This window comes from Sceloporus undulatus, chromosome 9 (genome assembly GCF_019175285.1).
Source record: "Sceloporus undulatus isolate JIND9_A2432 ecotype Alabama chromosome 9, SceUnd_v1.1, whole genome shotgun sequence".
Classification (NCBI taxonomy): Eukaryota; Metazoa; Chordata; class Lepidosauria; order Squamata; family Phrynosomatidae; genus Sceloporus; species Sceloporus undulatus.
Genome location: NC_056530.1, coordinates 33,363,433 through 33,374,895, shown reverse-complemented (window position 1 = coordinate 33,374,895; position 11,463 = coordinate 33,363,433). Strand labels below are relative to the sequence as shown.

General features: G+C 42.1%; 1 protein-coding gene across 1 annotated transcript in view; it reads left to right on the top strand.

The window, feature by feature from the left end:
• The first annotated feature begins 485 nt into the window (after nt 1-485).
• Nucleotides 486-11,463, top strand: part of MPZ (myelin protein zero) — an 18,062-nt gene continuing 7,084 nt past the window's right edge. The window contains exons 1-2 of the mRNA XM_042440128.1: nt 486-702; nt 8,807-8,973. Of these exons, the coding sequence (XP_042296062.1) occupies nt 636-702; nt 8,807-8,973 (234 nt within the window). The 5' untranslated portion in view covers nt 486-635. The remainder of the gene's footprint in view (nt 703-8,806; nt 8,974-11,463) is intronic.

Below are 11,463 nucleotides of genomic sequence, written 5' to 3'. Positions count from 1 at the left end.
GCATTTAACGTGAAATAATGCCAAGTTAATCTGCAGTTAAAGTGGAGGAGAGCAGCAGCTTTTTAGATTTGGAGCAAACCAAATTTTAAAAGCTGCTGGTTTCCTCCACTTTAACTGCGGATTAACTTAACTCTCATTTAACTCTTGTTTTCTTGCAGGATCTCGCTAGTGTGATAAAGCTCAAAGAGACGGAGGCTTTTGACCAAGTCCCCCTTGCATCTTTTGAGAGCATCCTCCATGGATCGGTTTGCATTCCTTCAGGGGGTTGTGGCATCGCCTACACAACATCCAAGAATGTGGCTGGACAATGAGTGCTGTTTGCCCAGCTATGTTGCCAGAGTGTGTTTACCAACACTTAGAAAGCCGCAAAAATAAATGCCCCCTTTTCACTTTTGTTTGACTGGGTGGCTTTCTCCCCCTGCTTGGTCCTGAAGGCCCCCACAAAGCTGGATGCCAAGCGCTCATTGGCTCTGGGTTTCTGCAGAGATGGCATCCTTGCAAGGCCAGCCGGGTTCTTAAATGAAGACTGCCATCCTTTGTGGCATTCTTCGGAAAGGAACTGCCGTGTCTGCGGCCCGATCTTCCCCTCCATGCATCTAGGAATTGTACAGTAACCACAACAACAACCACAAAAGATGAGGTCCCCAGGCAACTTGGGGAGGGAGAGAGCCCTTCTACTCACAGTGCTGCTTTCAACAATGGGTAAGTTGGCTTCTCAAATTGTGGTTTTGGAGTGCTGAAAGATCCCTTAGAGGTGATCTAGTCAACCACTTGATCATTGCAACCATCTACAGAGAAATGAAGACCCCAACAACTCCCAAGGCAGTCTGTCTTTTTAGGAAGTTTCCACTAATGTCCCGGGCGCATTGTAGTCAGTCATTCACCGACTGTGGAAATTTCACCTTTAACTATCATTTCTGATGCCCTATTATTTTATAAACCCGTTAGGCTCTTTACACAGATCCAGTCAAGTTGTTTGGATTTGAGAGAAAGAGAGAATGTGGTGTGGCCAATTCCTTCCTCTGAAGCACTTGGTATTTGTTGGTAGTAACTTTGCAAACCTTACAGTGCTCTATAAATCAAGGTTGGTAAATAATAATAGCCATCTGTCCAAGTACTAACAAGGGCTAACTCTGCTTAGCATCCATGATCAGACACATTCTAGTATTAATCCTCCTTATTTTACTCCATATTATATAATAATAATAAAATTTATTTATATTTTCCTGCCTCTCCCAGGTGGATCGAGGCAGGATTACAACCCAACAATAGCAATAAGATCCAAGAATAAAACATATAATTTTCAAGCATTACAACAGTTAAAAAAAGTAGTCAAACAATTATAAGATATAATATTCTGATCCTGAATAGAAGAGTGAATTATGTCTTAACAGAAGATTGGGTGGATCTTTACAGGAAGCAACAAAAAGCGGTGGCAATTTTGTCCGTTGGATGTTAAGATCCCACATGCACCAATGCGCACTGCTCATTAAGATACATTGTGCACTGACATTAACATGCATTGATGTGCATATTACACACCTTGGCAAATTCAGTAAAGGGGTTTCTTAGTGCCTCTGATTCATAGCTAGGTGTCTGCTCCAATGCTCAGTGAAACTTCACTAGTAATAATCAGATGTGTGGACAAATTTTTTCAGTCTTCTAATCCATGGGACGTATTGAAAGCATGCGGAGGATTGGTCGGTTGGTCGGTTGATTAATTTATACCCTGCCCTTCTCCTAAAGTGGATTACTTTTGAAAAGGACCGTAATTCGTGTAATTTGCAGTACTGTTTGAAAAGTTATTTGTTATTTATTGTTGTTGTGTGCCTTCAAGTCATTCCCAACATGGTGAGTCTAAGGTGACAATATCATGCAGTTTTGTAGGTTTGATGTCCAGTGGTTTTCCAAGGCTGAGCAGGGAAGCAAACCCTTATCTCGCCACACCGACTAATTTGTTACTACTCATTGCAATAACATTTGCTATTTATTTCTTCATTGTTATTTTGGCTAATTATTTTTTAAAAACCCTTCAGGATTAATAAGCAATTGGCATGCAGTTTGAAATATTCCGCCCAATACAAAACATATACAAGTAAATTGGAAAATATTGCCCCTTACACCAATAACGTGACTTTCTTCTCATCTGCTGCCTTGCGTTTGAAATATAACTTCATTACACTCTTGTTTAACACCAGCGTTTAAGCTCTGTGAATATTTCATCTGGGCGTCATGTTATTGACTTAACGGATTAATATCCCGTTCCTTCAGGCATTAGTGTCCTAGGGAGAAAACAAGACAAATAATGCAACAGCCAAAATACAAATACAAAATACAAACAACAATTCATTACTCTGTCCTACTGGCTGCTGCAGGCTATATTTCAGAGGAAAGCAATGGCAAACTGCCCCAGAGTTTTCCTTGCCTAACGAAATCCCCATGGAAATTCATGGGAATGCTGCATGACAGGTGACTTGAAAGTGTCTGTAACACATCGCTCTAGAGTGTGCAAATCATATACTTATGCACTAAAAATGGTATTGCTGTGGCATGCCATAGTGACAGATCATCATAATAATACGGCCAGAATAAAGCTGCTTCAGGTCACTTTGGAGTACAGTATGCTGTTAAATGATGCCTGCACTAGAGGCCAGAAGTTGTGCCAAAGCTGTGCTCCAGTCCTTAGGACTGGAGCATGGCTTCGGCTTCTTAGGACGCATGCATCTTTAAACAGCATACTCCAAAGTGACCCCATGCAGCTTATTTTGGCCTGTCTGTACGGGCCATAATAATATAATATAATAATAATAATATAATAATATATAATTAAATTTTATTTCTTATCCGCCTCTCCTCATGGCTTGAGTTGGGTTACAACATAGTTAATGATTATTCATAGAGCTTAAACGTTGTGTTAAACAAGAGCATAATGAATTATATACAATCGTTACATAATCCACTATTAAGTGGCATCTCTACGCAATATTTATATTATGCACAGGCAATAATTATATAATTAAGTGACAGATCTTGGGAAAGCCTTAAGGATTGTAGAAGGACAATAACTTTGCAAGGTGAGAGAATTGGAAGGAATTGACTCCAAAAGAACCCACTGAGGAAGTTCATCCTTTGTGGGCATGAAATTATAATTGACGATACGGAAACCAAGATGAAAAAATTGAATGGAGACTTGGAATGGGAATAGCTGTCTGTGTGGATGGACCTTGAGTAGAACCATGTGTTATTGTTGTGTTGTGTGCCTTCAAGTCAGTTCCGGCTTAAGTCAGTTCCCTAAGGCAAGCCTATTCTGGGGTTTTTTTGGCAAGATTTGTTTAGAGGAGGTTTGCCCTTGCTTCCCCGGGACTGGAGAGTGTGACTGCCCAAGATCACCCCGTTTCATGCCAAGCGGGAATTATACCCAGATTTCCCAGTGTCTGACACTGAAACCACTACCACACTGGTCATGCTACACTGCAATATTTATTACAGTTCCAGTTCATGAAAAAGAGATATGACGCCGCTGATAAATCTGAACAGCATCTGTATATTATCCCATCCAACTGTCCAAACAGTGAAATAATACAATGGGATTGTTAAAAAAAATCTTTTATGGTGCACAAAAGACATCAGCTTGGGCATCAAGTATTCCTTGAAAAGGTGGTGCAGAAGCATTGATTTTTCAGTACATTCTGTCATGGGACAGCAAGCTGTGGTCCCCACCAAAACTTGTGAGACTCATTTCTATCAGTTCTGACCATTTACTTGGTGGGAAAAGGATGGTGGGAGCTGCAGTCCCTGGAGAGGAACAAGTACATCTGGAGAGTAACCTTTCATTCCAATATTGGTATTTGAGACATTTAATACTGCAATGTGGAATGTGCTATCCGTACCCATTCTGCAAATCTACATTATTTCTCCATATATCCAAAATCAAGGTTTGATTGTATTTCATTTACTTGGTTTTTATGTGTGAAATTTATTGTACATTTAAAACAACGATATTGGTAAGATAAATAAGATCAAACACTCTGGCCCCAAAATTCTAGTAGCTGACATTAGCTGACTATATATTTTAATATGACTCTAAATCAATATTTGAAGATACAGTTTTATGAAGGCTTTATCCAAAGAAAATACTCAGAGATGTGGAGCCAGACATTTAGCTTGATTTTAGAACATCAAGAAACACATCTCGGAAGCAATAAATTTGAGACAGAATAAACTGTATTATTCTGATTACTACAAAACCATAGACTTTGGTACCGTATTAGCTGCCATGGAAGCATCCTATTGAATTATAGTTTCCCAAAATACTGTACTTTAATTCTCTGGCTGAGAGCTCATGTGGCACATAAATTTGCTATGTGCAAGCCAACTCCAGTTTATGGCAATCTCTTATCTTAGGGCAATGGTGGCGAACCTATGGCACACGTGCCAGAGTGGGCACTCAGGCCTCTCTGTGGGCACACATGCTGTACACCTAGCACAGATGTGCCAGAATTTCTTACTAGAAAGCCAGAGGGGGTGCACTTTGCAATAAATATGGGTTGGGTTGCAATTTGGGCACTCGGTCTGTAAGGATTCACCATCACTGTCTTAGGGTTTTCTTGGCAAGATTTAGTCCAAAGTTTGCATCACTTTCCTCTGTAAATGTGGCTTGTCCAAGATTTCCATGGCTGAGCAGGGATTTGAACCCAGGTCTCCTGGAGCCAGCGTGATGTAATGGTTTGAGCACTGGATTATGATAGTCTGGAGACCAGGTTTGATTTCTGCTCAACCCTGTTTTATTTATTGTTTGTTTGTTTGTTTTTATGGAATGTCTTTTCCTCGCCTATTATAAAATATTTCCTATTCTAAATAAAAAAATAACATATTTATTGTTGCCTTATACCAGGTCGATGGATTTTGGGTGTCTTTTCCAGGTCTGCCACCTTCCTTCAACTCAGCCGCCTCAAGGCTGCATCTGCACTGCAGAAATAATCCAGTCTGACAACACTTTAACCGTCAGGATCAATGTTATGGAATTTGGGGAACTGCACGTTTGTGAGACGTTTCACTCTTTTTCCAATAGCTCTGTGCCACACTAAACTACAGTTCCCAGAATCCCTAGCATTGAGTCCTGCCAGTTAAAGTGTCAAACTGGATTATTTCTGCAGTGCGGATGCAGCCCAGGTGGCACTTTCCTGCTTCTGTGAGTCACAGATAACAATTATGTGATAACAGTTGTCCATGTAACCAAAAGCCAAGCAGACAATAAGAAAGAATGGTCTTTTTTGAGATGGGAGTCCCCTCTCCACTTAAATGATTTCAGCTCTCAAATGGTGGTGCGGAATGAGGTGTTTTTAAGCCCTACAGGCTTGTTAATCCCACTTTACCAAAAACAGCTCCTTTATGGAAACTTTGGATTTTTAGTTGGAATCTGAGCAGAGTTTTAGTGCATTAGGTCAGAGGAGATCATTCAAAGTCATCCCTAAATTACATTTTCCCAGCATTAAATGCTGCAACTGTGTATAGACACACTTGTTGTCTAGATGCTATAATTTTATATACTGTATTATAATCCATTCCCTCTAACATATCCTAACATTCTTATCTATGTTATGAGAATCAGGTGCGATATCCGTTTTGAATATCTCTGTAATTTTTAATTAATGCTTCTTAGGGCTGGCTAAATCTTCCTTGTTCTCTCAGTCAATGCGGCTGTCCATTGCAGAATTAATCCGTTTGACACCACTTTAACGCTGTGGCTCAATGCTCGGAATTCTGAGAACAGTAGTTTTGTGAGACATTTAGCCTTCTCTGGGCCATCCACACTGCCAAATCAATCGGGTTGTCCCCATTTGAATGGCTGTTCCATGCTATGGATTCTGGGAATAGTTGTTTCTTCTGGCGGAGCTCTGTGCCACAACAAACTACCATTCCTAGACTTCCACAGCATAGAGCCATGGCTGTTCAAGTGGTGTCAAACTGGATTATTTCAGCGTGCAGATGCAGCCAATGTCCCTGCCGCATGGTTGTGTTGGTTATTTGTATAGTGCCTAAATTACATAACCTTTTACGATAATCAATTCAATCCTGTCAGAGGCGCACATCTAAGGAATACAATTAATTACAAATCTCACATATCCATAACAGGCTCAACTTTGGGATTTGTAGCTTGTGGTGGCACACCAGAGCTCTCTGGCAGGAAGGCAAATGTGTTGCAAAATTACAAATCCCAGGATTCCATAGCATTGAGCCATGGCAGATTAAAGCAGTGTCAAAACTGGGATTATTCTGCAGTGCGGATGCAGCCAATAACCATCCATCCATCCATCCCTTTTTTCCAAGTTGGGATTCTATTTAATGCTTAGAAAAGAGTGAAAATGGCCTAAAATTTCTTTCCTTTAGTCTAGCTTCCCTCTGCAAACAGATACTGGGTTTCTCATGCAACACATACATGCGCATAAAATTATTTGAAGGCACATTTTGCAAAACACAAGCCTTCTGGCCGCACTATCTGGGATGAAGTGGGGGCGGCGGTGCAGGCGCCTGTTTCAGAACATGTTGCTACGGCGGCCTACATCTTCTCGAATGTACAAACGATGTTGTGCGGGTCTCTTTGAAGGCTGTGTCTGTCCAACGCTGGACCCAAAAAGCGCAGGAGTCGAATCTCCTCAGCCATGGAAAATAGTCCACTTGGTTGGAATTTGCCCTCATGGGTGGAACAAAAGGGCTGAATTGTGTGGAAAACAATGGTCCTCTTTGAGGCAAATGTCACCTCGAAGGCTTCTGGGTAGCCCAAATGTCCTATCGCCAGGTCAGCAGTGTTGGTGAAACACAGCGTTTTTGCAGAAGGGAGCTTCCTACGTTTCGGATGGATGGATGTGGGGGTGGCAGTGATGAAGACTGAGGTCTCTTTTATATTCTTTTTCTGAATAAAGGAGCTTTCTATACCTCCACCTCTTGTTGCAGAGCGCTGGTATAAAACAGGGCACCACATTTCTTCATTGTCTCCTCCTTTGGAACAGTCGTCTTTGAACAAAACAAATGCTGCAAAGGAATACTGGAAAGAGAAACTGCAGAATTTGACCGCATCTACAAAGTCAGGTCCAACAATGGTCCAACAGAGACAGACAGTCCAAAATAAAGCTGCTTTGGATCACTTTGGAGGTATGCTGTTTCAATGATGCATGCATCCTAAGAGGCCAGAAGCTGTGCCAAAGCTACGCTCCAGTCCTAAGGATTGGAGTACAGCTTTGGCGTAGCTTCTGGCCTCTTAAGATACGTGTGTCATTTAAACAGCATACTTCCAAAGTGACCCAAAGCAGCTTTATTTTGGCCTGTCTGTTCAAGCCCACATACTACACATCTCTTATATCGCTAGACTCATGAGACCCCCAAGGGTCTTGTCCGGTTCATCACATCTCCTTTCTGGTTCCTGGCCTGCATTCCAACAACACCAGCAACATTCACATTCATTCAAAGATATAGCTGTGTTAGTCTCTAGAATCAGTATGATCTTGTAGCACCTTTGTGACTGACTGAAACAAAACAGTTGGCAACTTCTTTATTTCAGTTGGGAATTTATCTCACTGGGGCTAATTGTGGCATTAATGAAAGATTAAAGCACATTTAAAGCATCCCACAAATGAAGCGGAAATGTCAAGTAACTGCATGGCGAGTAACTGCAAATGCAAAACTAGGGAGTAGGATATACATATAATGATAAAACAATCAGTATTGATTCACATTCACCTTGGCTTTAGGCAACATCCTTCCTCCTATCTTTGTCACTCCGAAATAACCACTAATTTTGCATTTATGCTCACATAGGTTTGTCTGTTCTTGGTCACTTTACTTCATGCATTTCAGGAAGCAAACTGAAGTCTACCAAAGCTTTACTTGTGGCTTGTTGTGTTGTATTTTCATTGTTCTTTTGTTTGTTGTGACTCGCCTCGATCCAATACAGGGAGAGGCAAGATACAAATAATAATAATAATAATAATGCTACCAACTGCCTTCTTTCTCTCATTTGTTCTCAAAGCCTTTGCATTCCCAGTATACGAAGTTGTGCATACGAATAACTCTATTGCAAAGAACTATAAAACTAATAGCACACAATTTTTAATTACTTACAGTGACACATGAGCACATGTAAAATGCCATTGGCCAGACATTGAATTATCTGTTTGCCCCTAAATTGGATGAAGATAAATCCTAATCAATTATGCCGTGAGTTGTTGTTGTGTGCCTTCAAGTCATTTCCGACTTATGGCGACCCTAAGGTGAACCTATCACAGGGTTTCTTGGCAAGAGTTGTTCAGAGGAGGTTTGCCGTTGCCTTCCCATGAGGCCGAGAGAGTGTGACTTGACCAAGGTCTCCCAATTGGGTTTCATGGACAAACTGGGAATCAAACCCTGGTCTCCAGAATCACAATCTGACATTCGTAACAATCTGCTTCCTCAGTATGAGATGCCGGGGCGACATTATAGTTTATTAATTCCATGCTTTACTTGGCAGTTCCTTGGAGACGATGGATGCGGTCTTGGTGGCTTGGTCACCTCCCTTGTGAATTGTTGTAATGTGTTTTGTATGACAGTACTTCTGGAGAGTGTTTGGGAACCACAGCTGTTGCAAAATGCAGTATAAACAGATTGCTTTCCAGTGCAGGCTTTCCAGAATTACATAGGTCTGGCACCATTTGAACTGACTGACGATCTGTTTCCAGGCCCATGTTATAAAGTCCTAAAAACTTTAGGGCCCACTGCTGGAGTGCTAGATTCAAGGACCATCACCATGACCATCTTTTGTTTTCCGTTCCAGTGCTAAATCCAACTTTGGCCATTAATGTTTACACGGATCGAGAGGTGCATGGCACAGTGGGCTCCAACGCTAAGCTTTCTTGCTCTTTTTGGTCGAATGAGTGGATCTCCGATGATATTTCAGTCACTTGGCACTTTCAACCAGAAAGCAGCAGAGACAGCGTATCGGTAAGGTATTTTCTGATTATTGAATGCTAGGCTATTGTTCTTCATGGCCATCTCAAGGCAGAGGTCAGCATTTGCTGTTTTCTTTGCTGGCTAGAGCCTTAAAGAGATGTAACCCTGTATATCCAGACTGTTTGTCCCCTGGTTTCGGGCAAGGGTTGTCAGAGCTTAGGGTTTGGCTCATCTTCTCTGGTTCTCAGGGGAAGAGGAAAAATCTTAGGAATGAAGGGCTGTTTTGAAAAGTATGTGTGTCTTGGCTTGTGTGCATACATTAAATTTCCTAATTTGTTACACTTTGTTATTTGAAAGCAATACACCAGCATAACCACAGCTGATGGAGTATCATCATGCTTACAGGGGCTGCCTCTTGTAACATCACCAGGACAGCCCTAAGGTACTGCACTTAGGCAAAAGAAAAATGAAATGCACAGATATAGGATGGGGGGCACCTGGCTGAACGAACACTTTTACGTGTGAAAAGGATCTAGACCACAAGTTAAACATAGGTCAATGGGGCGATGTGGCAGCTAACAAGGCCATAACGATTCAGGGCAGAATAGAAGTATAGTGTCTAGATCAGAGAAGTAATAGTGCCACTTATTCTACTCTGTCAGGCCCACCTGGAATATTGTGTCCAGTTCTGGGCACCACAATTAAAAGGATGTGGAAGAAACTGGAGCGTTCCAAAGGGAGAGGACTAAAATAGTTGAAGGATCTGGAAACCATGCCATGAGGAACGCTTAGGGAGCTGGGGGGTGTTACCTGGAGAAAAGAAGGTTAGGAGTGATATGATATCCCGTTTAAATATTTGAAGGGATGCATTTGAAAGGGAGCATGCTTGTTTCTGCTGCTCCAAGAATAAGACCTGGAAGAATGGATGTAAGCTCAGGAAAAGAGATTCCACCTCAACTTAGGAGGACCTTCCTGACAGTAAGGGCTGTTTGACAGTGGAACACCTTCCTTGGAGAGTGGTGGAGTCTCCTTCCTTAGAGGTCTTAAACAGAGGCGGGAGCCATCTGTTGGGATGCTTTTGATTGAGAGTTCCTGCATGGCAAAGGGTTGGACTGGATGGCCCTTTGGGTCCTTCCGACCTAGGATTCTATGATTCAAACATCACAGATGTTGGCCCTATTCGTGGATTTGGACCTCATGGCCTAGGATGTCCTAGCGGAGAATCATACCTGGGGAAGCATTCTCACAGCCATTGTGATATAACATGTAAGGAATTTTTTTGTGTTTGTTTTGTGACGTGACATCCACGGTGGGCAGTTATGGGGGTAGGAAAAGGGAGGAAGACATCAAACCTTTGGGGGATTTGGCAAAAGGGCCCACCTGTTCATTCCATGAACTCAGAAATGTTTAGTTTCCCCGCCAGTCTGTATAAAGATTCAGACTTTTAGCAATAGACGCCAATCACAAATGTCCAAACAATTTCCAAGCAGATGTTTTATCTTGGCAACTTGGGAGATAAACCATCTACTGGAGGAGAGCTTGATGAGAATCGCTGGTGGCACTGGTGTTCAACTGACACAAAGGTCTGCCTCTACCACATTGCCCACTACATTGCCTAGCAGCCTTTTGCACATCTTCTTTTCTGCTGGTGATCCCACAAATGAAAAACAGAGGGCATGGTGGCCAGTCGGGCCTTTAACTGATCATCCAAGACTTCTGCTACTTCTGCTACCTTATTGTGACGTTGTGCATTGTGGGGTACTTTAGCACATGCTCAAGGACAACGATGTTGCACTGGGAACTTGTATGCAGGGGAATACAATATAATCTGACCAAAGAACCCCTGACAGACCACTGTATTGCCCTCCATTCCCTTGGGTTAAATTAGCTGTGAAGTGGGATCCATATGAAAATGGTTTCTTCCATAATGGGATTGCTTCTTCACATATCAGACTTGTAAATTAAGCACAGGTAATGTGGAGTCGAAGGCTTTCATGGCGGGCATCCATAGGGTTTTTGTGGGTTTTTCGGGCTATGTGGCCATGTTCTAGAAGAGTTTCTTCTTGATGTTTCACCAGCATCTGTGGCTGGCATGTTCAGAGATTGCTGGCATGGAAGAGAGTGGAGTATACACGGATGAACATGGAAATCACTCCTCCTAACCCAGAGTCACGCAGTATATGTGTGTGTGTCACTTCTCCTGCTTCCAATCCTTAGGATGGTATTGATCTTTGCTATTAGAACACAGGAAACTGTAACTGGTCCATAGAGACCTGATTCCCACTACCTTTTAAACCAGATCACAAATCGGTTTGAACCAGTTCAAATGACTTTGGTTCCCACTTGAATCAATTTGCTGAAGCGATTTGGAGAGGGGGGGACACACGCTAGACCAGGGGTAGGCAACCCTTTTGAGCCGGGGGCCGGGTTGCTGTCCTTCAGACAACTGGGGGGGCCGAAGCCAATAAATAAATAATTAAATAATTTTTTTAAAAAATTAAATATATAAATAAACCAGGACAAATGTAGGACAAAATTTTC